Raw genomic sequence first — 27,889 nt, forward strand, 5'->3', positions numbered from 1 at the left:
ATTTCTGTGACCCACTTAAAAGCCCTGCAGGTAAGTCTTGACAATGGTAATTCACAGCAAGTTAAAGGGAGCGGGGAAGTATTTTAAGCGCACAGAAGTTTAAACTCCAAGCAAGATTAGTTTGCAACTCATAAAACATACGAAACATGTTTTTTTTGTAAACTTTATTTTGAAGAAAAAAAAAATGTTCATACTGCTAATATCAATACTCGTATATTGAAATAACATTTAGGGCCAGTAGTTCGGTTAAGCTGAAATCATAATTCTTGAACATTTTCGAGGACGCGGGTCATTCCAACCATGAAACGGGTGATTAAAAACAATCAAGCAACCATAACCCCCTTCCTTCTGATGTATAAAATGCTGATCAACTTTTAAAAGTGAAAACAAAAAAATACAAAACTTTGGTCTGCTCCCCTCCCTGGCTGCTTCATGGGTCGCGCTCAGCCACAGTGGGCGGACGGGGACGCCGTTGCCTTGGTTCCCCCACCAACAACAGAAACGTGTATAGGAACACGGGTTAACCTTGGTGCTATCGAAGGAATAAAACGTAACATTGAGTTCATCAAAACAGTAGAAGGTTGCCTGGTGCTCACGCCTTGTCACTGGCATCAGCTGAACCTCTTGTTGCTCTGAAGGCACGGCAGCTTCCTACATCCTCGCTTCCTAACTCCTCACCCCACCCCCGGCGTCTCCGGTGTCTTTACACATACGAACCAAAGAGAACGAGTACGACTAACGAACGTGGAGCTTAAATACACACTCGATGAAAAGAGAATTGCAAAATTAACTAGAAGGTGGAGACCTCAACGAGCCCCCAAAATTAAAACCAGCACATCTGAGCTCACTCGCTGTCGAATGCGCCGAAATTGCCCCCAAATAACAAACCTTTTTTTGTTTTTACTCGGACCAAAAAAAAAAAAGAAATCCCTACACTCAATTACTGTGTGTGTGCGTGTGTGTGTCTGTGTCTGTGTGTGCGCGTGTCTTTATCCATCTGTGCGTGTGTATGTTTGTGTCCGTCTGTGAGTCAAAGTGATGTTGTGGTGTGTTTGTCTTGGGGTCGGGTCAGCTCAGGGCCGGGCCAGCTGTGGTTCGTGGGCCTTCAGTGTGCCAACAGCGTCCTTCACCGCGTGGTAGATGATGTTTTTCACCTGTAGGGGACAACACACAGAATGTGAGACACCCGTGGGGACACAAAGAAAGGCTGCCATTTTGTATCGAGCACTCACTTATTGTATGTTGCACGTCCTAGCACTTAATGAACGCAATTATTGTATGGCACTTAAAGAAAATTGCATAACTTGTTTCTATGAATATCTTTACTGTAACAATATATTGTTTCTAGTCGTTTGGATAAAAGCGTCTGCTAAAGGCCTGAAATGTAAAGGTAATGTGTGTGGAGGGCGGACTGACTTGAAGCTTATCCTCATGGTTGGAGTGAGTGGTAGAAAGATGTCTGAACTCCTGGGTCAGTCTAAAGCAGTGCTTCACATGTTCAGGGGAGACGAAGTCCTCTGCCACCTTGATACAGCTGTACAGGTTGTGGACCTGGAGGGAGGGGGGTAAACATACAAAGAATTAAATAACTCAGCGGCAGACAGACAGGGTTTCGCTCCACATTGGGGGTTATTTGAATTGAGTCTGGTTATTTGAATCTGAGAACTCATAAACGCTCTTGGGGAGTTGTGGTATGATGAAGACTAGCTCAAGTTCAAAGCTTAATTAGGGGAAAATGCAGAATAGTAAAACAACATAATATTGCAAAAGCTAAAAGGACTATCTTTTGATCATTGCATTTCTTTATTCAATTAAAAACAACGGCTAGGGACTGAATAAGGCCCGGGGCGGCTGACCTGGTGGGGAGCCCCGGCGGGGATGAAGACGGCGTCCCCCAGGAACTGGACGATGGCCCAGCCCTGCACGCCGTAGTCCTCCAGCAGCCGCCGCCGCAGCACCTGGTCCAGGTACCAGCTCTGGTCGTGGATCGGGTCGTGGTCCGGAGGGTTCTCCTGGCCTTGTTCCTCCCCCACCTGGCAGACAGGGGCCCCGCACAGAGTCAGACAGGCAGGCAGACAGACAGGCAGACAGGGGCCCAGCACAGAGTCAGACAGGCAGGCAGACAGGAGCCCAGCACAGAGTCAGACAGGCAGGCAGACAGACAGGCAGACAGGGGCCCAGCACAGAGTCAGACAGGCAGGCAGGCAGACAGACAGGCAGACAGGGGCCCAGCACAGAGTCAGGCAGGCAGGCAGACAGGCAGACAGACAGGGGCCCAGCACAGAGTCAGACAGGCAGGCAGACAGACAGGGGCCCCGCACAGAGTCAGACAGGCAGGCAGACAGACAGGCAGACAGACGGCCCGCACAGAGTCAGACAGGCAGGCAGACAGACAGGCAGACAGGGGCCCAGCACAGAGTCAGACAGACAGACAGACAGACAGGCAGGCAGGCAGGCAGGCAGGCAGGCAGACAGACAGACAGACAGACAGACAGACAGACAGACAGACAGACAGACAGACAGCTCACCTTGCGCAGCAGTTCTCTGATCTTCTCGGCGTCCTTCGCGGCGTAGATGTGCCAGAGCGCCCCCGGTTTCTCCTTCATCTCGTACACCCTCCTCTTCGTCTTCTCGTCCACGTCTCCCTCCTCGATGGTCGTCATGACCTCTGGAGACGCAATTATGCAAACAAAGACAACACAGGCGCGACGTTTCGCATCAGTTTCTATAAATATTCAGTATATGTAAATCTGGGCTTATTTTACAAAATAGATCCAAGAAGACAGTGTTGTGTAACTCTGGGTCGGGCGCCGTCTGGTTTTACCGGTACAATCGTGTGTGTGTGAGCTCGCACGGGTAAAATTGTCCGCAAACTGACACTTTTCATGATGAAACGTTTGGGTAAGTTAAGGTTGCATCCACATCAAGACGTTCGCCCTGACCAACGTTTAGGCACCGTTCCAGAACTAATGTCCAACGAACGCCCTGCAGGCGCTCGATGCCCGTTACTCGGTTGTCTTGGTAACTTGTTTGTGTCGTCAAGTCAGATTAAAGGCATCCCATAATGGTCCTCTCAATCGGACAACCCACCGTGGTCATGATAGCGCCATCAGGTGGTAAAGAGCGACATTACCGGTACGATTCAGGGTTTGACAAATGATGAAACTGGTTCAGATGTTTTACATCTATCCTTCCCGAGTAGAAAAGACAGAGCGTACTACTTATAACAACAATTGTAAAGGTTTCTTATCTTTACAGAGTCTACTTCGTTATCTGTCCTGGGCTCAAACGCGTGTCAGTGTAGATGGAGGTTAAGAGAAACATCCCAGACTGATAAGTTTATTTCAGTTGGTAAACTTGATGTTTTGCTCCCACGTGATCCAGTCTTCCCAAAATGAATCCATACCAAGCGTGTGAATTTAGCTATATGGCTAATGACAACATGCCTGCAGAACTCCTAAAAAAAACAATAAAACGCTAACATAATACCGTAATAAATGAAAACGTACTGCTCCAAGGAAGAAGAAAACAAGAGCTCCCGTCACCACTGAAGAGCAGTGAAGGTTCCTAACTAACAGCTAGTCTAAGAGCAAACGACCAAGCTGATACTAAAGGAAGCTACAGGGAGGGGAGGGGAGGGGAGGAGAGGGGAGGGGAGGAGAGGGGAGGGGAGGGGAGGGGGGGGAGGGGAGGGGAGGGGAGGAGAGGGGAGGGGAGGGGGGGGAGGGGAGGAGAGGGGAAGGGGGGGGAGGGGAGGAGAGGGGAGGGGAGGGGAGGAGAGGGGAGGGGAGGGGGGGGGGAGGGGAGGAGAGGGGAGGGGAGGGGAGGGGGGGGAGGGGAGGGGAGGAGAGGGGAGGAGAGGGGAGGGGAGGGGGGGGGGGAGGGGAGGAGAGGGGAAGGGGGGGGAGGGGAGGGGAGGAGAGGGGAGGGGAGGAGAGGGGAGGGGAGGGGAGGGGGGGGAGGGGAGGGGAGGAGAGGGGAGGGGAGGGGGGGGGGGAGGGGAGGAGAGGGGAAGGGGGGGGAGGGGAGGAGAGGGGAGGAGAGGGGAGGGGAGGGGGGGGGGACCAACCAGGTGGGGAGGGATGAGGCCAGTGTGAGTTCACTAGATTCAAGAAGGTAGCTCCACAACATATCATGATAAGCGGGTTGTAAAATGGCTTTTGGCCTTAACCCAACCGACGTGTACATAGAGCAAGTTTGATCCCAGAGTGGAGAAGAAGACATTTAAAAGAGTGGAAGAGGTTGTTATTTTGTTTGGTAGAAACAGAAGTTTAGCTGTGGTGCTATGCATGCAAGGAGACACGTCTAGGGAGATGAATCTGGGTGCTCTGACAGGGACACAGAGATGGGCCGTGGGGGGAGAGGGGGCTGTTAGTCAACAGGGAGGACATGCTACTGAACTGGGACAAGTGAAATCTACAGACCTTTGCGTCCAGCGATATCTGGCTCTGTGAATGAAAAGATTTGGCCACAGTCAACACAATTGGCCCCAAATAACATGAGGACCTCCTCATGGGCACGCCAGTGATGTCACCGGCAGGTAGGACGGTCAAAATGGCCGACATGTGGCGGGAAAGCCAGTTGGAATTTCGGAGGAGCCCGTCGGCCATCTTAGTCCAAACATTTTTATGTACATTTTATATATTTTATACAGTGTGTTATTCTCCAACATTATGTAGGATTTATTGGCGTACAGTTTACATTGATATTTAAACATATTTAGATATGTTGAGAGGGTGCAAGACGGGAAAATGTGTGATTTATTGAGGGCTTTATTTAGGGATAGTGTATTGCCGGGATACCTAAATAGATCAAGTCAATGTCAATGGCGTCAAAAGTCATGAATAATGAAGAATTTCATAAACCAAAGCACAAAGGGATGCAATTAATTAGCTTGCTTTGTCTTAGGGGAAGTCAAGGGATTCATTTATCTTAAGTAATCCGTACATGTTCTGCCATTTGTTTCAAAAGCAGTTTGTTCATAAAAGTGAATGCTGTAGAGGAACTGAACCGTCTTTGAAACGTGGATTGTGCTGTTTGGTACACGAGTGGGAGCCGAGTGGGAGAAGGCAGAGGAGAGGGATGGATGTAGATGGTGTGATGAATGTAGATGGTGGGATGGATGTAGATGGTGGGATGGATGTAGATGGTGGGATGGATGTAGATGTGTGATGGATGTAGATGGTGTGATGGATGTAGATGTGTGATGGATGTAGAGGGTGTGATGGATGTAGATGTGTGATGGATGTAGATGGTGTGATGGATGTAGATGGTGTGATGGATGTAGATGTGAGATGGATGTAGATGTGTGATGGATGTAGATGGTGTGATGGATGTAGATGGTGTGATGGATGTAGATTGTGTGATGGATGTAGATGGTGGGATGGATGTAGATGTGTGATGGATGTAGATGGTGTGATGGATTCAGATGGTGTGATGGATGTAGATGTGAGATGGATGTAGATGTGTGATGGATATAGATGGTGTGATGGATGTAGATGTGAGATGGATGTAGATGTGTGATGGATGTAGATGGTGTGATGGATGTAGATGGTGTGATGGATGTAGATTGTGTGATGGATGTAGATGGTGTGATGGATGTAGATGTGAGATGGATGTAGATGTGTGATGGATATAGATGGTGTGATGCGCCTGCGTTCTGCTCACCGTTCTCGTGGTCTCCGGCCTCCTGGGGGATGCCCACGTACACCATGACGTTGACGGCGTCTGAGACGTCCAGGTGGAGGTTGGTGGTGCCCACCTTACTGTCCTCGGTGGAGATCAGACCTGATGGAGCAGGACATGAGACGGACAGACAGAGAGACGGACGGACAGAGAGACGGACGGACAGAGAGACGGACGGACAGAGAGACGGACGGACAGAGAGACGGACGGACAGAGAGACGGACAGACAGAGAGACGGACAGACAGAGAGACGGACGGACAGAGAGACGGACAGACAGAGAGACGGACAGACAGAGAGACGGACAGACAGACAGAGAGACGGACAGACAGAGAGACGGACGGACAGAGAGACGGACGGACAGAGAGACGGACGGACAGAGAGACGGACAGACAGAGAGACGGACAGACAGAGAGACGGACAGACCGACAGAGAGACGGACAGACAGAGAGACGGACAGACAGAGAGACGGACGGACAGAGAGACGGACGGACAGAGAGACGGACAGACAGAGAGACGGACAGACAGAGAGACGGACAGACAGACAGAGAGACGGACAGACAGAGAGACGGACAGACAGAGAGACGGACAGACAGAGAGACGGACAGACAGACAGAGAGACGGACAGACAGAGAGACGGACAGACAGAGAGACGGACAGACAGAGAGACGGACAGACAGAGAGACGGACAGACAGAGAGACGGACAGAGAGAGAGACGGACAGACAGAGAGACGGACAGAGAGACGGACGGACAGAGAGACGGACGGACAGAGAGACGGACGGACAGAGAGACGGACGGACAGAGAGACGGACAGACAGAGAGACGGACAGACAGAGAGAGAGACGGACAGAGAGACGGACAGAGAGACGGACAGACAGAGAGACAGACAGAGAGACAGACAGACAGAGAGACAGGCAGGGATGGAGAGAGACAAGGAGTGGTTAGAGACTTTCTGGGACGGCTTTGCTTTGCTTAACCGAGTCCGCTCTAATCCTATTCTGTTGTACGTCCTTGCACTTAAAAATAGTACATTTATCCTAGCTAGCTCGTTGTATACGGGGAATGGGTTAACCTAGGAGTTGTTAATGCTTGGTACTTCTACCAACATCCTTACTGTACCAACGGCCACTTATTGTTTCCCTTATTACTTATTGTGATAAAAGCGTCTGCTGAATGCACTGAATGTCCTTCTGGACGTATGGCCCGGCCGTTTCTCACCGTAGGCGTTGTACATCTTGGGGCCGAGGTCCGGACGCACAAAGAAGTTGGGCAGCCGGGCGGCGAGGTTGAGCCGGCCGTCTCGCTTGGTGTACTCCGGCAGGGGAAGGTTGTCCATCAGGTCGTCAAACCTGGACACACACCGAGGGGAGGGAGACCTTTAACAGCAGCGTGGGACTATAGAACCAGGGAGGCGTGGTGGAGGCCGGAGGGCGGGGTGGAGGCTGGAGGCCGTGGTGGAGGTGTAGGAGGAAGTGGTGGAGGTGTAGGAGGAAGTGGTGGAGGTGTAGGAGGAAGTGGTGGAGGCTGGAGATCGTGGTGGAGGTCAGAGGCCGTGGTGGAGGCTGGAGGGCGTGGTGGAGGTCAGAGGCCGTGGTGGAGGCTGGAGGGCGTGGTAGACTGTAGTAGAGGCAGCTCACCGTGTGGGCATCATGTCCCGGAAGTCTTCTCCCGGAGGCCAGTCCTTCAGCTTCAACACCATGGGCTGTCCGTCACTGCCCTTCAGGCGTCCTGCAGAGACACACACACGGTTAATGGCTTGACCAGGGAACTAATGGAACACAGAATACAGGCCTCCATTCCACCTCACGCTTTGAGTCCACAATTCCGAACACATTAAACATATAATCCGCACATTTTCATGTTACCATAAAGAAAAAACTAAATGTATTGAAAAGACTCACTTGAAATGACCTGGAAGCCGTCCCAGAAGTCCCGCACCTTGACGTCGGAGATGATGGAGCAGTTCCTGCAGTTCACCAGGTCCACGTCCTGGTCCCCGAACTCTTTGCTGAAGGCGTCCGGCTGCCACAGGTTCCCCTTCAGGCGCTTGTGGATCCCCGACACCAGCACAGGCTGCAGAACAGAGGACCGGTGACACTCAGCCCTTCTCTATTTCAATACGCTGCGTCTGTGAGGCCACTAAGCCCATTACAAATGTTTGGGAAAGGAGTGAAAAACAGCCCCAATCGGGAAACCCCCTCTTGAGTCATGAGAGGGCGACTCTCTGGCCGTGCATCTCTAGTCTTGATCCCCGCTGTAAATACACTCAAACCCTCCCACCTCATCCCCACTCCCACATCGGGCTGTAATGCAGACTGCCAGGATGGGAAGACCCGAAACTAGTAGAAACACTGCAGCTGGGTCTCAGATGAAACCTCTTCTCCCAATGCACAAAAGGCTATGTTTGTGTCCTTTGATATTCATAAGACCATCATCAACACATTCATCAGTGGACACCTACAATAGATTATACCATTCCAAAGCTCGAGACCACTTAGTTAACTGCCTTCCCCCTGAACTGGAACTGAACGATGGTACAGCCTGACGCATAAATGGAAATGCAGCATGACACGCAGTAACCACCCCAACTACCCAGGACACACAGGAGGTCGTTTTACTGAAGGTCACGTGCACTGTACTTTACCTATGAGCCCGTGCTCTGTACTTTACCTATGAGCCCGTGCTCTGTACTTTACCTATGAGCCCGTGCTCTGTACTTTACCTATGAGCCCGTGCTCTGTACTTTACCTATGAGCCCGTGCTCTGTACTTTACCTATGAGCCCGTGCTCTGTACTTTACCTATGAGCCCGTGCCCTGTACTTTACCCATGAGCCTGTGCTTTGCATTATGTTTACGTGAATTACCAAAGAGGTACCCAGCGCTGCAACCTAAGGGAGGGCCACCCGGCCTCACCTGTCCCTGCTTCCAGCACTCCCTGAAGATCTTCCAGTTGTTGCCGTTGCTGGGGTCCTGCAGGCAGAGCAGCCGCCCGTCACACAGCCAGGAGTGGGAGGTGTGGGGGTCCAGCACGCTGAGGCCCATCACGCCCTCCCTCCGGGCCCCCAGCAGCCCCAGCTCCCCGCCCTCCGGGGGGCCTCCCCGCCGCCCCTCCGCCTTCTTGGTCTCCACCACCGAGGCGATGATGTGGTCCAGGAAGTCGGGCAGGCTGCCCTTCAGCTTGTCGCCCTGGGGAGACACGAGAGGGACCGCAGCTCACTCACAGCCCGCCAGAGTCGTCCCTGGGTCTCTGTGGAAGCTGTACCTCAACCTAAAAGAGCCCATTCAGAACAGAGCCATGCCCCCCCCTGGGGACGGCAGCCTGCTGTACGGAGTTGGGGTCGTCACGCCCAAATGAAAAGGCTTCTTAAAGCTTTTTGCAAACCGACTTGAGCGGCCAGACCTGGACTAATTATCACCTCACTGTTGAGGTGATAGGTTATCCTTTAAATCCCTCTCATCCACACACACACACACACACACACACACACACACACACACACACACACACACACACACACACACACACACACACACACACACACACACACACACACACACACACACACACACACACACACACACACCCCGTTAGCTCTAGACTGCCCAGCCTCTTCCTTGAGCCCCGCGGTATGAAGCAGAACCACTCACGCCTCCTGAGGTGAAGACGGAGGGGAAGGGGACGCCGCCGTCCCCGGGGCCCTGGGGGAGCCGTCCGGGGCCCGAGTTCAGCAGGTCCCTGAGGCTGGAGCCCTCGGGCTTGGGCTGGGACAGGCTGCCGCCCAGCAGGAGGCTGTTGAAGAGCTTGGGGCTGGAGACGCAGGGCTTGGAGCGCGCCCCCAGAGCGTCCAGGCCGAACGGCGGCCGGCCGTCCCGGCCCATCATGGAGCGGAGCGAGCCGGAGTCTGGGGGGGGGGGGGGGGGAGCGGAAAGTCAGCCACAACCTCCTTCCCGCCGTTTAACCACACGCACGGAGACGCCCAGGGTTAACCGTGTTCGGCCTTTGACGCGTTCAACAGAAGACCATAAACACCGTTTACGCTTCAGACGTTTGCATGCTTTTGATTCCTTTTATGACATTCGGGCTCGGAAACTCATATTTTTAAACGTCCGACTTTACGAGCGGGCTTTAGGGAGCCCTGTAATCCAGCACCTGGACAGCGTTGACCCCCGGCCACGTTTCCACGCTACCTTTCGTGTCGTCCTTGGCCTTCTGTGTGGCCAGGTCGGCCAGCCAGTGCAGGGCGGAGCTGTTGCCCTCCCCCGTGGCGGCGCGGGGCTCCTTGGCCTGGCTCCCGGACGCCGCCGACGGCCCGCTGGCGCCGCCCACCGTCTCGCCACCGCCTCCGTCTGACGTCAGCGCCGTCAGCGCCGTCTGCGCGGCCTCCAGCTTCACCGCCGACGCATCGGCCTCCGATTTAGCGGCGTGACCGACGCCCGACGTGGAAGCCGCCCCGAGGGAGGAAGAGGAGGAGTGCTGGGGAGGAGACGACAACGTTAGGACCACGCGTCGGTCCGGATGTGGCGTGCATGACGGGCCGCTGTAGGTCAGCGTGGGGGCGGGGCCGTACGGCTGCGTGACGTACCTGGGATATCCCATTGGGGCCGCTGGGCCGACCCAGGGTCTTCCCGTGCCGACTCGTGCAGGGGCAGTTAGCCTTGATGCCCCACTTGCCCCTCGCCGAGTGGACCATGTCCCCGATGTTGTAGAGCGCTTAAGGGGAGGAACGGGGTGAAGGGTTGAACACATCAGAGTCGGACACGTGGACATGCTGTCAGTACTGAACAGTGTAAGGCCCGATCCCATTTCTACCCCTTACCCCTTCCCCTTACCCCTTCAAAACAAGGGGGCGGTGTAAGGGGAAGGGGTAAGGGGTAGAAATGGGATTGGGCCTAAATAAACTGTACACCAATAGACGGATCATATCAGATGAATTGATCGCTCGGTGAGGGCCCCTACCGGCTCCAGGGATGATCTGCGTGGGCATGAGGTTCTGGGGCTCGTGGGGTTGGCCCTTGGCGCACTTCAGCCAGGCGAACACCTCGTCCTCTGGGGCCTCGTCCACGTCTGAGGGGAACACGTTTACATTAAGGGCCTTCTGCAGACGCTCTGATCCCAAGCGGTTCATGCACACATTAACACACCGACAGCGACGTCGACCACGCAGGGCGACAGCCAGCTCGTTGGGAGCAGTAGGGTTGAGGTGCCTTGCTCAGGGACACCTCGACACTCTGCTAGGAGATGGGGACGGGGATCGTACTAGTAACCATCCAGTTACAAGGAAACCCGCTCTACCTCATGAGCTAAGCTGACTCAAAAAAAAGACCTTTGTTTTCCAGTTTACATCTTATTTAAATACCATTTTACAGGTCTGATGGCGGCATCGTGACCGCGTCGTAAGACGCCCTCTTGAACTGACCTTCACGAGGCCGGTTCCTCCGGAGCCGGTAGCAGTCCAGACACACGCCGAATCCGCACTTGCGGCAGACCCAGTGGATGTTGAACAGGGTGGTCTCGCACACGTCACACATCTCCCGCACGCCTCGCACCGCACGCTTCCACGCCACCTTCTCTGAAAGGCGGAGAACACGCGACACATTGAGCGCTGAGCCGTCGCCCGGGCTACCACAGCTCACACAATAGATACGATGGCGTTGTAGGAATGCTCAGAATGATGGTGTTTAACGTTCTGAATATAGAGACCATTTCTGGAGGCTCTGCATGTATTTAAGGCCCCTTTCAAACGTTGGGGTGTAACCAAGAAATGCTCAAGAACATTTCCCAGAAAATCGTTACCGTAAAAAAGTGACAGGAAAGAGGACATCCCAGTTATGTACCGGGAACTATGAATCAAAAAGGTTGTGCACACCTAGGCCTGTCGCGATATGCAATAAATCAATTAATTGCGCGATAAATTCGGCCGCAATAATTTCCATTCGCACTCTTTTATTTAAATCATTGCTTTATTGGCCTAATCTGAGAAGAAATCTATGCAATAAACAGAAATATTATGGGCCTTTATACGGGTCTTCTCAATGCCGTGGAACGCTCCGTTCACTTGCATAGATAGTCCGATAACTTGTCAACCCCAGCGTCTTCGTTTGCTAAGCAACGTCAACATCTTTGAAGGACTATTTCTCTGCTGATCAACACTACGAATGCTGCTAACGAATAAATTGTAAAGACACACCATGTGAAGTTATTTTTTCGTCTTGGCAAGTAGCCTTGTGATAAGCGGGATGATGTAGTATAGAACGTCGCCGGTCATTATGTAAAATAAGCCCCTTCAGGGTGAAGCAAGACACCTCCGCTGCGCGTCGGTTGCCTGTTCGCCCTGTCGGGGCTTATTTTCCCGATAGTGACCGGCGTTCTATGCATTATATATATTTATATATATTATATATATTTAGTAGGGTAGGCCTAAGCATAGATTTCTATGCGGAACAGAAAATGGTCATGTATACGCCTCATTCGGAATACAATTATCTGTTCGGCATAGATTCTATGCCGAATAGAAGAGGTGGTGTAGTCCGTTTTAATCGCCATGTATGCACTTATTCCGAATAGATTGGGGTTTAACTTAGAGCAGCCGCAGTAGTTCGCAATTGGTCCACTGAGCTCCGTCGGTACTTTTAAGCACACCGAACTTCACCGCTGTCAAGGAAAGTGGATTTATTGCCTGATTCACGGCAATGTTTTTACTCCGTAAAAGTAGTCCGGTAAGCGTGTCCGGTTGCTAAGCGACGGGACATGGGTGTTTAATAATGACGTGTTCGTGTATCGAAGTGTCCGCGCGCGTCCGAGGTAACTGTAAATGAGTAGGCTACTAGTAGTACTTTTGCAGGCTAAACGTTAAAATACTTAACTTAGAGAGATGGCAGCTGCAGTAGTTCGCAAATGGACCTTCGAGGATTCCTGGTCACTAAATTCCTGTAAGACCACTCTCTCCCACCAGTCTTGGCTGCAGACTCGCATCCAAATTCCTCTTGTTTGCGGCGGAGCTTAAGGTAAATATAAAGATCTGACGAGAAATTGACGTTGCTGCGCTGTCCTCCTTCTTAATTGAAGGAGCAGGCAGAGAAAAGCTCTCTCCTGCTGTGCTTTCATTAAAATCTAATTTAAAATCCCCGATAGTGATAAGACATCCATTATGTCGCCGCCAGTCCAGAGATGTGTCAGGTGTGCGCGAGAGACAGAACGGACACTTTTGTTACTGCCATGTAGGCCTATACAGTACATTCGGAACACATTTTAGGAACAGATGTGCCATGTAAACGCGGCTACTAACTTGTTGCATTGTCTATGTGGGAGGCGGAGTCCTGGCGCAATCGTGTTTACATCCTTTTTATTTAGTGTTTCAATTTTATTTATTGTTTTTGGTGGTGTTTGGTTTTTATTCAAGAGCATTTTTTGTTAATAATAGATTGTTTTTATTTAATTTATTCTGGATATTTTAAATGTCTTCAAGACGTCCAGTTCCAGTGTTCTTTAAAAATAAAGGTTTATTGATCTTCGAAAGGGTGTACTTTATCATTATATTAGTTGAAAAACTGCAATATTATCGCTTATCGCAATAATTCCTGGGGCAATTAATCGCCCAGAGAAATGTGTTATCGTGACAGGCCTATGCACACCACTTCCCAAGATAATAAGAAATAATTTTCCTTTGGGTGAAGTGCAACTATACGTCACCACTAAATTTACAATGACATGAATCAAGTCTCCAGCCCCAGCGACAGAAGCCGTGACCCCAGAGGGAGTACTGACGCACTCTGGGGGAGTCCTGACGCACTCTGGGGGGGGGGAGTCCTGACGCACTCTGGGGGGAGTCCTGACGCACTCTGGGGGGAGTCCTGACGCACTCTGGGGGGAGTCCTGACGCACTCTGGGGGAGTCCTGACGCACTCTGGGGGAGCCCTGACGCACTCTGGGGGGGGTCCTGACGCACTCTGGGGGAGCCCTGACACACTCTGGGGGGACTCTGGGGGGAGTCCTGACGCACTCTGGGGGGAGTCCTGACGCACTCTGGGGGGGGAGTCCTGACGCACTCTGGGGGGGGAGTCCTGACGCACTCTGGGGGGGGGAGTCCTGACGCACTCTGGGGGGAGCCCTGACGCACTCTGGGGGGGGTCCTGACGCACTCTGGGGGGACTCTGGGGGGAGCCCTGACGCACTCTGGGGGGGTCCTGACGCACTCTGGGGGGGGGTCCTGACGCACTCTGGGGGGGGTCCTGACGCACTCTGGGGGGGTTCCTGACGCACTCTGGGGGGGGTCCTGACGCACTCTGGGGTGTGAGACTCACGGTGCGGCTCCACCAGCATCATGGCCTCCTTCTCGGACATGACCAGCTGGCAGAACTGGTCGCCCACGTTGGCCAGGATGTACTTGGACGTGTCGAGGTCCAGGCCCTCCTGCACGGCCGGGGCGGGCAGCCACAGGCCCATGGCCATGGCGTCGCTCTGCTGGGGGCTCAGGAAGCCCTCCACCCGCAGGATGCCTTTCCTGGTGAACGCCAGCCTGGAGGGGAGGGGGGGCAGAGGGGCCAGAGATGAGCTTCAGGATGGATGGATGTCTGGACTTTAAACTGGTGGACATGTTAGTGGGCCTGGGGATGGCCATGGAAAGATTTATTTCATATTTTTCTTTAAAATAATATGCAGTACCGTCTTTATACAGTTTTATTGGATTGCTATGAGGACTAGAGAATAAAAAGTGTATTGCTCGACATTATACATTTTTGTTGAAGACTCACTTTTTTGACATGGTAATGACAAAGGTAAACATTTGATGGGTCCTTTGTAGGATTAATTATTAATATTAGTAGGATTATTAATTAATAAGGTTAATTATTAAGAATTGCATAGGGTGAATGCATTATTAATAATTTAATAATTGCATGCCGTTTCTCACGCTACTAAGATTTACCAGTCAAATCTGATTAGTCGGGCCAGACCCATAATGACTGATCATCAGATCATTTTATACACATATACCATTTTTGTCTGAGGCCAGAGGCGGGGGGGCCGTCGGGACGATCGGAAGATTTTATTCCCCTTCAAGAGGCCGGGAAAATCCCCGACATTTACAATACAAGTCTCGGGAACATCCAATTCATTCATGTTGTTTTTCTTTGTTTGTTTTTTTTTTACTTCATTTAATTCTTCATTATTCAGGCGTGACAGAAACTTTCATGGCCATAAATAAATAATACGAACTAGTTTACTTTAATTTCTTTGTTCTTGAATTGACGTAGAATGGAGCAAAGACTCCTGGGATTGGGAAATGCGTTTATCCAATAAACAGCTTGCAAGTCAAGTCCATTTGCGGAAATGTAGGGGGATATATGAGCAGCCCCACGTCTAATGGCATGACCCTAAAGACGCGTCAGACAGAGAAGGCAAGCAAGTTCGTGGTTGCTTGCTTTTGCTTGTTGTGGCACTCATGGAAGGCAAGAGGAGAAAGGAGGGGCTGAAAAGGCCAGAATAAAGAAGAGGCGGATGCTGGAGGGGGAGGCATCTAAGTGCTCAAAAATAACGGATTTATTCCAAAGTCCGGCATTAACGAGTTCTGCAGGTGAATTGACAGAGAAACAGTTAGCCAGAGCTCTACCATTGACGTCATTGCTAGGCGGGAGCTAGCACAAGCTGCTAGTCTAATGTGTATGTGCTGGCTGGTATATTTCAGACGAATGAATGACTTAACTGATCTTTCTCTTTTAATGGATGGAGAATATGTTAACAGATATGGAACATGTAGTAGGGTTGCCGCGGTGTGGACATTATCACACCGAGTAATACACTCGTGTCAACACCGGTATTACCGAGTATAAACGGTATAAACTTTGAAACTAGTTCAACCGCCATCTTCTCCGTCAACTCTCCTCTCACATTTCGATTTTAGTGTCAAACGATCAAAAAATTTATATAATGGAGTTTTCGTTTTGTTTTGTCATTGTATGTTTTATATTAAGTGCAGAAAAGCTGGATACATATCTTTTTTTTGGTTAGATATACCATTTTTTTAAGGTGACGTTTCAAAGTTCTCAGTTACAAAGTGTTTTTTTGGCGAGACATGCTGAATAAATACATCATGTTTTCAAACTCAAAAATAATCGTTTGAATGATCGTGATTTCAATATGGCCCCAAATAATCCTGATTATGATTTTTCCCATAATCGAGCAGCCCTACTCCTGTCCACCTCATCCTCACATAAAGCCTACAACTCATATGGCCATGGTCACATCACAATAAACCAAACACCTTGTGTTGACCATTAGCGTGCACCACTGAGCCCTTCATCCTGCCCGCGGAGACAGACGCGCTCATCATCCCGCGGTCGCGTGCGCCCACACCCACCTCCGGAAGTGGAAGAACCGGCAGGCCACGTTGGGGTCGTCATCTCCGTCCGTGTCCTCGTCCCGGTACTTGCGGTAGCGCTCCAGGCGACACTCGCGGCACTTGTGCAGGTGGGGCGCCACGTTGATGCAGGAGCCGTCCTGGAGGAAGGACTCGCCCGACTGCTTCAGGCGCCGCACCTTGGACTGGTCCTTCAGCACCGACTGGCCCACTGCAGGAGACAGGACAGGGTTAGAGAGGACTAGAGGAGACAACACAGGGTTAGAGAGGACTGGTCCTTCAGCACCGACTGGCCCACTGCAGGAAACCGGACGGGGTTAGAGAGGACTAGAGGAGACAGGACAGGGTTAGAGAGGACTAGAGGAGACAGGACAGGGTTAGAGAGGACTAGAGGAGACAACACGGGGTTAGGGAGGACTAGAGGAGACAACACAGGGTTAGGGAGGACTAGAGGAGACAACACGGGGTTAGGGAGGACTAGAGGAGACAACACAGGGTTAGGGAGGACTAGAGGAGACAGGACGGGGTTAGGGAGGACTAGAGGAGACAACACAGGGTTAGGGAGGACTAGAGGAGACAACACAGGGTTAGGGAGGACTAGAGGAGACAACACAGGGTTAGAGAGGACTAGAGGAGACAACACAGGGTTAGAGAGGACTAGAGGAGACAGGACAGGGTTAGGGAGGACTAGAGGAGACAACACAGGGTTAGAGAGGACTAGAGGAGACAGGACAGGGTTAGGGAGGACTAGAGGAGACAACACAGGGTTAGAGAGGACTAGAGGAGACAGGACAGGGTTAGGGAGGACTAGAGGAGACAACACAGGGTTAGAGAGGACTAGAGGAGACAGGACAGGGTTAGAGAGGACTAGAGGAGACAACACGGGGTTAGGGAGGACTAGAGGAGACAACACAGGGTTAGAGAGGACTAGAGGAGACAACACAGGGTTAGGGAGGACTAGAGGAGACAGGACAGGGTTAGAGAGGACTAGAGGAGACAACACAGGGTTAGAGAGGACTAGAGGAGACAGGACAGGGTTAGGGAGGACTAGAGGAGACAACACAGGGTTAGAGAGGACTAGAGGAGACAACACAGGGTTAGAGAGGACTAGAGGAGACAGGACAGGGTGAGAGAGGACTAGAGGAGACAACACGGGGTTAGGGAGGACTAGAGGAGACAACACAGGGTTAGGGAGGACTAGAGGAGACAACACAGGGTTAGGGAGGACTAGAGGAGACAACACAGGGTTAGAGAGGACTAGAGGAGACAACACAGGGTTAGAGAGGACTAGAGGAGACAACACAGGGTTAGAGAGGACTAGAGGAGACAACACAGGGTGAGAGAGGACTAGAGGAGACAGGACAGGGTTAGAGAGGACTAGAGGAGACAACACGGGGTTAGGGAGGACTAGAGGAGACAACACAGGGTTAGAGAGGACTAGAGGAGACAACACAGGGTTAGGGAGGACTAGAGGAGACAACACAGGGTTAGAGAGGACTAGAGGAGACAACACGGGGTTAGGGAGGACTAGAGGAGACAACACAGGGTTAGAGAGGACTAGAGGAGACAACACAGGGTTAGGGAGGACTAGAGGAGACAACACAGGGTTAGAGAGGACTAGAGGAGACAACACAGGGTTAGAGAGGACTAGAGGAGACAACACAGGGTTAGGGAGGACTAGAGGAGACAACACAGGGTTAGAGAGGACTAGAGGAGACAACACGGGGTTAGAGAGGACTAGAGGAGACAACACAGGGTTAGAGAGGACTAGAGGAGACAACACAGGGTTAGAGAGGACTAGAGGAGACAACACAGGGTTAGAGAGGACTAGAGGAGACAACACAGGGTTAGAGAGGACTAGAGGAGACAACACGGGGTTAGGGAGGACTAGAGGAGACAACACAGGGTTAGGGAGGACTAGAGGAGACAACACGGGGTTAGGGAGGACTAGAGGAGACAACACGGGGTTAGGGAGGACTAGAGGAGACAACACAGGGTTAGAGAGGACTAGAGGAGACAACACGGGGTTAGGGAGGACTAGAGGAGACAACACAGGGTTAGGGAGGACTAGAGGAGACAACACAGGGTTAGGGAGGACTAGAGGAGACAACACAGGGTTAGAGAGGACTAGAGGAGACAACACGGGGTTAGGGAGGACTAGAGGAGACAACACAGGGTTAGAGAGGACTAGAGGAGACAGGACAGGGTTAGGGAGGACTAGAGGAGACAGGACAGGGTTAGGGAGGACTAGAGGAGACAACACAGGGTTAGAGAGGACTAGAGGAGACAACACAGGGCTAGAGAAGACTAGAGGAGACAACACAGGGTTAGGGAGGACTAGAGGAGACAACACAGGGCTAGAGAGGACTAGAGGAGACAACACAGGGTTAGAGAGGACTAGAGGAGACAGGACAGGGTTAGGGAGGACTAGAGGAGACAACACAGGGTTAGAGAGGACTAGAGGAGACAACACAGGGTTAGAGAGGACTAGAGGAGACAACACGGGGTTAGAGAGGACTAGAGGAGACAACACAGGGTTAGAGAGGACTAGAGGAGACAACACGGGGATAGAGAGGACTAGAGGAGACAACACAGGGTTAGGGAGGACTAGAGGAGACAACACGGGGATAGAGAGGACTAGAGGAGACAACACGGGGTTAGGGAGGACTAGAGGAGACAACACAGGGTTAGAGAGGACTAGAGGAGACAACACGTGGTTAGAGAGGACTAGAGGAGACAACACAGGGTTAGAGAGGACTAGAGGAGACAACACGTGGTTAGAGAGGACTAGAGGAGACAACACAGGGTTAGGGAGGACTAGAGGAGGGATGGGCCGATAGTCGATTCTATCGACTATCGACGATAGATGGATTCCATCGTCGATCGTCTCAAGTTGCCGATAAAAAGGCGATAATTATATTTTAATAATTAATTTAAAAAAAAAAAATATTATATTTTTTAAAGCGCTGTGGTACCTATTTTTTCAACTTAAAAAGCCCCGCAAATTTAAATTTAAATTAACTGGCACCGGTGGAAAACATACTATGTTGCGCTGACCTGCCGTATTCACTCACTGCTGCGACAGGAGAGGGCAGGGGCTCGAAACCTACCAGTCTGCTCGCACGGCGAAATGACATCACACCCCGCTGCACCATTTCCGGGTCACAGCTGTGGTACATGAGCTGTGTTCGAAATCGTTCCCTATTCACTGACTCACTATTCCCTATAGTGTTCATGATATAGTGCACTACATAGGGAATCAACAAACGAGAATTCGGACACTACGCTGAACATTTCTAAACATCATTTGCGTCAGTAAATGCGCCGGGTATTTGTGTGACGCAGACAGATGCGCCCAGATTGTGTAAACAAACCGGTCACTCTCGAGGAAAGCTGGAGGTTGTATTGATGTTGAATGTTACATTTCCTTGAACAAGGTTTTCTTATTCATTTTGAATGTTTAATTTTCTTGTTAGATCCCAAATAAATTGTTGATATTTCCGGAGACTCCATCATTAAATGTATTCATTTTCGCCGCTTGAACTTGTTTTAAACTTTGTCTTTCCCATGTTGAAGAGAAAGGGCCTCTGTGTCACGTCATATTTATACCCCAGGGAAATAGGAAGTTATGAATTACTAATTAAATGTTCCTACATACTCTGATCAACTTTGTAAACTACTTTAGAAATGACAGAAATACTTTGATTACATTTATTTCCTAGGAATTGTTAGGGGTGCCAATAATTGTGGAGCAGGTGATTTTATGAAGAATAATTATTTCTCAGTCAGGGATTTTTTTTCCACTTAAAATTCACTTCAGTTGAATGTTACATTTTTCTAATATTTTCAGTGTGCGAGTATGCTTCTTTTTTTTTTTTTGCTTCTGTTTTTATTTATTTTTAGGCTTTTAATACACCTTAACCAGGGCTGCCAATAATTATGGAAGGCGCTGTATGTGTGTTCGAAGTGCGGAGACGACGCATTTCCCGGTACGACTTTCCACCTTCAACCTAACGAACGCAGCTTAACAGCACACGCGCTAACGAACGCTGCGTAACACCACACGCGCTAACGAACGCAGCGTAACACCACACGCGTTAACGAAGGCAGCATAACACCACACGCGCTAACGAACGCAGCGTAACACCACACGTGTTAACGAACGCAGCATAACACCACACGCGCTAACGAACGCAGCGTAACACCACACGCGCTAACGAACGCAGCGTAACACCACACGCGCTAACGAACGCAGCGTAACACCACACGCGCTAACGAACGCAGCGTAACACCACACGCGCTAACGAACGCAGCGTAACACCACACGCGCTAACGAACGCAGCGTAACACCACACACGCTAACGAACGCAGCGTAACACCACACGCGCTAACGAACGCAGCGTAACACCACACGCGCTAACAAACGCAGCGTAACACCACACGCGCTCGGGATGATATCGGATCTGCGCATAGACTTGCATACTCGCCGTTAACGGATACTGGCAAAAATTCAGCATCAAAGGAATTGATGAAACTGGCATCTGTAAGAGAGCTACTAGCTACATAGCCAGAGTAGGGGCCCCAGTAGGGGACATTGGTTTACCAGGCGCAGGGGGCCCTACCTTTGAAGGGCTTGGTGCGTGGGCGGCCCTTGGGCGCTCCCACGGTTTTAGACTTGGGCAGCATGCCGGCCTCTTTGGCGGGGCCCGGCGGTCTGCCCGGGCCGGGGCCCCTGTCCGGGCCCTCCTCGTTCTCGCTCAGGTCCGACAGGTCGCTGTTGATGCTGGAGTCCGAGTCCCTCTTGGAGGACTGGCCCCTGTCCTCCAGGTTGAACTTCTGGGTCTGGCTCTGCTCGAAGTGGCCGGGGGCCTCTCCGTTCCCCCCGGGGCTGGACCCCGACGTGGAGGTGGGCTTCTCCTGGCTGTCCTGCTCCTCCTTGGGCTTCGCTCCTTCGCTCTGGGGCCGCTGAGAGAAGGCCGGGGCGGGGGAAGAGGAGCTGGGGGCCGCGGCCGACGGGAGGGCCGCGAAGGCCGACGCCAGCATCCCCTTGGGCTGCTCCGCCATGGTGAACAGGTTGGGCTTACCGTCCGACGCCGCGGCCACGCTCTCCGCCTCCGCACCGGAGAAGCCCGCGAAGGAGGCCGCCGGGGGCGCATCCCCGTAGGCCAGGAAGGGGTTGGGGGGCTCCTGGGAGGCCTGGAGGAACAGGTTCTGGTGGCCGTCGGGGGTCTTGGTAGGTGGCGGCCCGGGGGCCGCGGCTCCGTTACTACCGACCCTCTTACCGGCGCCGTGGGCTCCAGAAGACGGAGCCGGCACGGCCGGGACCGCGCCCCTAGCACCCCCGGGGGCCGCGGCCAGCACGCCGTTCCCCGCCGCGTGGCTCTCAGGCACTTTGGGCGGCTCCTTCTGGGAGCCGAACAGCGCGACGGAGCCGTGGGGGCCCGCGGGCTTCTTCTGCCCGTCCGCGGCCTTGAACAGGCTGGGGGGCTCCTTGCCCAGACCCTCCGACACGGCGGTGAAGTAGTTGGTGTCCTTGGGGGAGGACTGCGCCGCGGCGGGGCTCGGGGCCGGGCCGGGGCTCTGGGTCATGCACTGGAAAAACAAGTTCTGGTCCTGCGGGGGCTGGGCGTCCTTCTTCTTGTCCCCCCCGAAGCCAAAGCCGAAGGGTCTGGAGGGGTCCTGGGGGCCGGTGGCGCCGGGGGCCCCGTTGGTCTGGGAGCTGACCTCCCCGAACACGGGGGCCGCCCCCGGCAGGCTGGCCGGAGAACGGAAGCCCAGGTGGGTCTTTGAGCCCTGGGAGACAAAAGAACAACGCATCAAACTCATCCACAGCGTCAACATTCGATTCAATTAGTACAGCGCTTAGTCACCGGAACAGTCTCAAAGGACTCAAGGCCGTTTATATATGACCCCCCCTGACCCTAGCCCCACAGGGGGCAAGACAAAACTCCCTGAAGTAGCAAGGAAGAAATCTTGCGAAGGAACGAAGAGTGGGGGATCCCTCCTTCAGAGGGAGAGGGGGGGTCCCTCCTTCAGAGTGGGGGATCCCTCCTTCAGAGTGGGGGTCCCTCCTTCAGAGGGGGAGGGGGGGTCCCTCCTTCAGAGTGGGGGGTCATGTATGTATGCCAATTATGGCACGCATTGCCCTATTGATCCCACTCTGAAGGAGTGGGATCAATGGGGCCATGCGTGCCATAATTGGCATACATACATGCAGGCAGAACATTGTGACCGGTGTCGTGGCGCTGGTGCTGGTGCTGTACCTCTGTCTGGTTGCCCCAGGCAGGAGCCTTGGGACTGAAGGCCACAGCGGGGGAGAGGGTGACGCTGGCCCCGCTGCCCTGGGAGGACGAGGCGATGGTGACGGGGCCGGGGGACACTAGCGCCGCCGTACGGGGGTACGCCGGCTCCGCCAGGGGCGCCGCCGACGCCTTATGCACCGAGCCCCCAGGGACCAGGCTGGGCATCTGGCCCAACGACGGGAAGGAGGTGTTGGAGAACAGGGAGGGGGCGGGCTTCAGGGGCGGGGGGGTGGGCGTGTGAGGGAGGGGCGTGGTGGAGTCCGGCACGCCCTGCGTGGAGAGGGGGCGGCCGTTCTCCTTCACCTGGCCCGAGGACCGAGCGGCGTGCGCCTGCTCCACGAGCAGGGCGGGGACGTCGTCCGGGGACCTGGAGCTCCCGTTCTTGGTGGTGCTGCTGACGCTGTCGGCCGCCGCCGCCCCCCCCTCTCCGGTCCAGAGGCCCGGCCCGGCGGCGGAGGCCTGGCCGGCCTCGCCGTCCGTGGAGGCCGCCTCTCCGGCGCCTTTGAAGCGCTTCAGGTTCTTCTCGTCCTCGCCGTCGGAGGCCGAGCGCCGCCGCCGGCCGCTGTCCACCTTGGCCGCCTCGCTCTCCTTCCTCCGACGGGCGTTCTTACCCAGCTGGGGGCGGGACAGAGGAACCCGGGGGTACGTCAGTATTTAGAAACACACTGGGGTTGAATACTTGGTTCTGATTGGTCGATAACGTTCCGAGGGTCGCGTTGCTTTCTCAGTCACGGGACACCTCTGCCTTTTAAAAGTTGCAAATCCTCGCACTACAAATCCAAATCCAAGTAGAACATCGATCAGATGTTTCCATGACAACAACACAACGTGCGCAAATCACTGCAGAAGAATTTTCTTGTTAAACCAACAAAGATCTTATTGAGATAAAAGTAACTGGTATCTAAAGGTGGTTGGTAGCTGTGATATATCTTTATCTTTTATCTTTATAAATGGAATAAACCACTCCGGGCTGAACAAGGGGTGTGGTGATGCAAACAAGGTTGTTGCCCAGTGCAAAAGTCAGCCCATCAGGATTTATTCCTTACTCAATCAATACCCAATAAACAACAGTATCAAGTTGTTTGCATTATACACCATTAAGTTTTAATGACGATCTTACCTCGTCCTCTGTGAGCATCACGTGAATCACACGAGGGTCCACCATCTGGTTCTCATCTCCCTGTGAGGACAAGAGAACCACTTCATGACAAGAGAAACACGACCTTGATATATTTTAGTTTGGGCCTGATCCCAGTCGTTCACTACCAGCCCCTTTATTTTAGATTCAGTTTCCATCACAACTTGAGGATTGGGTCTCTGGGTTACCTCGTCCATGGTGATCTCCATGATGTGTGTGAGGGGGTCGTGCTGGGAGACCAGCCCTATTGCCCAGCGCTCCTCAAACTCAGGCTGGTACACTCGAACCCTGCGCCCCTGAATAGTGTACGATCCTGGGGGGGGGGGGGGGGGGGCAGCATCTTTTAATACCACCTCATCAATATTGTGACGCATAGAGTGACAGTGAACATTTCTCTACCTCCGAATTCGGGCAACCTGTTACTAAGACATCGGACCTTAGTCCCGCGTTGCAGTTGGCGGTAAGCCTGTAGATTAGTTCGGGGGCCTGACTCACCCTTTCTGAAGATCTCCTGTAACTCAAAGTCGCTGCGCCAGCTGGAGATGGAGGCCAGCAGTGCGGGGTGTTCCAGCACGCAGGAGTGTCTGAGGTCTTTATCAAACTGAGCCAGCAGAGGGAAGACCAGGGAACACAGCGCGATGGAGCAACAGCAAAGAAAGGTTACTAGATGAACCCAGCAAAGGTTAGGAGATGAATCTAAATCTCGAGCAGAGGAACATTATTTTGGTTCACAGGCGGTGTGTTTAAGAGGCCAACGTACCTCGAATTTCTGGAGGGACTTATCCTCGGGGAGGAACTCAAAACTCCCTTTTCCAAAGAACTCGACAGGAACCACTGAACCCAGGCCGACTCGGTCCACCAAGGAGCGGAAGGTCTGAGGAAGAGACCGTGCGTTACCCACCGTGAACCCTCAGGACACACTGGCACAGCCGCAGTTTGAGCAGAGTAGAGTTGACCATGTGAGTGCAAAACTATTTTCATACCCAAAAAGGAACATATTTCAGGAATGTCTTGGTTATGTACTTTTTCTAAACAAGTTAAAGAGACTTCCTCTGGTGGTCTGATTCAATCTCCAGATGCTGGCTTTAAATCAAGGCTTAGTGATAAGGAGGGACAACAGTTACAACCCTTTCCAACTAAAATAGTGAACAACCTTCACTGACTCTGGTGGACCCATCTGACTGTTTACCTATAAGGCATGCATTTGTAGCTTGTTCTTTCGCAAGAATGAATGAACCGTATAATCGGGTAAGGGTAAGGTTAGAGTAAGGGGTTGAGCTAAACGATAACTGCGTGGCAGTGAATGAACAAAAGCTGTTTGGGTTTTGGGTTCTGATAGGTTACTATTCAGAAGTTGGAACAGTAGAAAAAGCTGCTTCGGATAGCCCTGATAAGAACCTTCAGACATTGCGTGGGCGCAACATCCAAGAGGAATACAGCAGGCCAGCGAACAGCAGACGTTTCATCGGTAAATTCCTCATTGACGATATGATAAAACAACCAGCGCAGCATCAGAATCAATCAAACAGGGGCGATTACCATCCATACCGGTCGCTCCGCACACACAACCAAAGTACCCTTTCTAAATATAAACTCTCTCCTGCAGCCTTCCAGGTGCATGCTTACCAGAGCGGGCCAGACAGAGGAATTGGCCGAGGCGGCTGCTGACCCAGTGCCGTCACTCTGGGGGGCCCAGACGATGGACTCCTCCACCAGCAGCGCCTTCACTCCTTCCCCGTACACCTGCACCCAGGAACATTGCTGCACAGCGTTCTGGAACTCCACAAACACCTGCAGATGGGAGAACACCAGACACACATGCATAGGACGGGATCAGAGAAGGGAGGGCTGCTGCATTCACATCGAAAACAACTTCTACAAAAGACTCATGGTTTGCTGAACAAGCGCTTTATGAAATAGCGCAATCGGCTAGATCTTACATTTGTAAGAAGAATAATTAGGAAATGCTTTGAAGAGGATGTCTGTGGAATTATAAGCATACATAACTACAGGTTTAAGTTCACGTTCTTAGTTATTTTGGGGTGTGAACGGTTACAAAAAAAAAATAACGGTTACACCACCCCTTTTTTTTCGTGTACACGGTTAACCGTTTTTTTATTAATGAAAAAAATTATTATTATTTTTTTTGAATATTTTTTTTTTCAATAACATTTGTTTGACCGGTTGCCATGGTTATCTCCGTGCGATTAATTTGCAGTTGCGGTGCTAATTAGGATAAGGTCAGCTTACTGTTACATTCAACTGTAATCAGAAAAGGCGGTTATAGACCCTATAGTATCCGTGGTATAAAGGCTGGGACGAATTTCGAATTATAAATATGTAAACTATGTTGAAAGTATAGACCGTCGCGAAACAATGGCACGGCGTTTTTTTGTTTTTTTTACGGTGTTCGTTTACTTATTTTTCCTAAACGGTTATGATTTACTAACCGGTTACACGTGCACAATTCTGAACATTTCAGGAGCAAAAGTTATGAAAGAGTTCATATTGGGCTATGTAGGTCTCTACATTGCATCCGTCTCTACAGCTAGCTAACTTTTATATGTATGCCAACAACGATTTGTTTGAAATATGGATGCAATGCAGCGATGAAAGAGAACAGGACAGGAAACAAAAGACCTCCAGTGTGATAAATGATTTTGCGTTAGCGCTTCCATACTAAAATGAATAACTTCTCTCTGAGTTGTCCTTTAAATACTGCATGTTGGGTAACATAATTTGCTTGTTACCAATAGTAGCTGCAGAGAACTTGATACATAGTGCATGTGGGTCAAGTTGGTCAACATAATTTGCTTGTTACCGATCAGAGCTTGAGAGAACCTCATAGATATGTGGTCGGGAGTTTGCAACTTTGAATATTCCTTATTGTATTGGCTGGGTTTCATAATAATTGCTCACACACACTAAACAAAAGGCCAGACCAAGTTTTTCTTCCTCCACATTGGTCCCTGTGGTGATTTGGACTGAGGATGGCTTTGTTCTAGAGACTTTAAACTGATGGAGGGTTGTAGAAAGATTATCATATTGCCCTTGTGATTTTATACCATTTGTTGTAAATGTATGCTTAAATACACTGAGTTCAAACAGACGTTAGTCCTAAAGTCTAAATCAAGGACATATAGCCTACAACAGTTTATCCCCCTTAATAAACTAAAGCTCAAACTCATGTAAAGATGAAAGCTGCTTTCTTAAATTGGACACACATAAATTGATTACGATATATATATAAAACAAATTGGGAGATTCAAATAAAAATACTTGTACTTTGACTGCAAACCTTTTGTCAGAAAACAAGTACTAACAATCCGAGTACCAAAGCCAAACAAACCACGTTAAATCATCCTTGCACTAACTTTGTTTCAAGGCCCAGAATGAATCAAACCAACACTGGGTACCCGAACGGCCGAGCATGGGCTCGCCTTCTGGGACCAGAGAAAGCCACGACAGCGATACCCCTCAATGCAAACAGTAACAACATTAACACAATTAACAACCCCCCATAAAACACCCAAACACGGCGTGCTGTCGCCACGGGAAGATGCATTTCACGGGGGAATTTACTTTTCACCATCTGAAAAACGCAAACAAAGCGAAGGCCGACCCATCCCCGGCCTCAAGTTTGGCTCTGCCTTCACGACTGCGACATCCACCCCGCTTGCACACACCAGAGACTCCCGTTCATCCCCGGGATAAGACATGAACCACATCGGGCGATACCCTGACAGGCCTCCACCACAGAGCACCCTGCGTTATAACAAAATCACACATTCACATTCACCGTTTCCACTAGCTGGTCCCAAATGTGCGAGTGAATGTAAACACTCACCGTGAGCCCGGCTGCGGCTTCTCCTCCGCCAGCCTCGGGAGCCGCCAGGCCGATGACGCTGACCGCCCGCACGGTGCCCCGGAGCCAGTCCCGGCGGGGCCCGGCCTTCTGCGGCTCGGCCCCGTCCGCTCCGTGGCTGTCGGACCTGCCCTCGGAGAGCAGCAGGAACAGTCGCTTCCCCATCAACTCCAGAGAGTCTCCCATGTTGTGCTGCAGGTAGCTCCGCTAGCCACCATGAACAGAGCGACTTCGGGACTTCTGTGACGCTCGGAGCTCCGGGTTTAAAGAGACCGTCGAGCACTGGGGTTCCGTCCACGCCACTTGATATCGCCAAAGAGGCTAGGTCGACATGAGCGCTCTTGAATAACCCGGTGGTGTACCGAGTCGAGACAAAGAATTGAAGGGTATGGATGTTATTGTCTTCAATGCTAACGCTCCCATACCGCTCTGTCCGCCATTGAGCCCTGCAACAACCGAACGCACTCCTCGTCGCTCCTCGGCACTGCGGAGACGGCGGTCGATTTCGCTGCAATGGCGACCTCTAGCGGCGGGCTCGTGTAC

At 51.7% G+C, this 27,889-nt stretch overlaps 1 protein-coding gene across 2 annotated transcripts; it reads right to left on the reverse strand.

Annotated features, from left to right (window-relative positions):
* Positions 1–147: 147 nt before the first annotated feature.
* kdm3b (lysine (K)-specific demethylase 3B) lies at positions 148–27,822 on the reverse strand. 2 transcript variants are annotated; one of them, XM_030368740.1, is made up of 25 exons: positions 27,329–27,822; positions 25,108–25,272; positions 24,242–24,355; positions 23,977–24,082; positions 23,670–23,794; positions 23,464–23,523; positions 22,305–22,958; positions 20,664–21,834; positions 16,042–16,252; positions 13,988–14,202; positions 11,104–11,256; positions 10,644–10,751; positions 10,270–10,397; positions 9,875–10,160; positions 9,335–9,588; positions 8,600–8,872; positions 7,587–7,758; positions 7,323–7,413; positions 6,904–7,034; positions 5,668–5,787; positions 4,425–4,448; positions 2,529–2,668; positions 1,857–2,033; positions 1,417–1,551; positions 148–1,154 (listed from the first exon to the last, which is right to left on the reverse strand). In XM_030368740.1, the coding sequence occupies exons 1-25, from the start codon at positions 27,530–27,532 to the stop codon at positions 1,074–1,076; spliced, it is 5,298 nt and encodes a 1,765-aa protein (XP_030224600.1). In that variant the 5' UTR covers positions 27,533–27,822; the 3' UTR covers positions 148–1,073. The 2 variants fall into 2 exon arrangements, with proteins under 2 accessions (XP_030224600.1, XP_030224601.1); XM_030368741.1 differs by lacking the exon at positions 4,425–4,448.
* Positions 27,823–27,889: the final 67 nt, after the last annotated feature.

The sequence above is a fragment of the Gadus morhua genome, chromosome 10, assembly GCF_902167405.1.
Source record: "Gadus morhua chromosome 10, gadMor3.0, whole genome shotgun sequence".
Classification (NCBI taxonomy): domain Eukaryota; kingdom Metazoa; phylum Chordata; class Actinopteri; order Gadiformes; family Gadidae; genus Gadus; species Gadus morhua.

Excerpts from the sequence above, each read along its gene's own strand:
- kdm3b (XM_030368740.1), bottom strand. The coding sequence starts at position 27,532 with ATGGGAGACTCTCTGGAGTTGATGGGGAAGCGACTGTTCCTGCTGCTC. Across the intron at positions 9,589-9,874 it reads GGCCAAGGACGACACGAAAG|ACTCCGGCTCGCTCCGCTCC; the intron begins GTAGCGTGGAAA and ends CCCCCCCCCCAG. Across the intron at positions 1,552-1,856 it reads CCGCCGGGGCTCCCCACCAG|GTCCACAACCTGTACAGCTG; the intron begins GTCAGCCGCCCC and ends CCCTCCCTCCAG.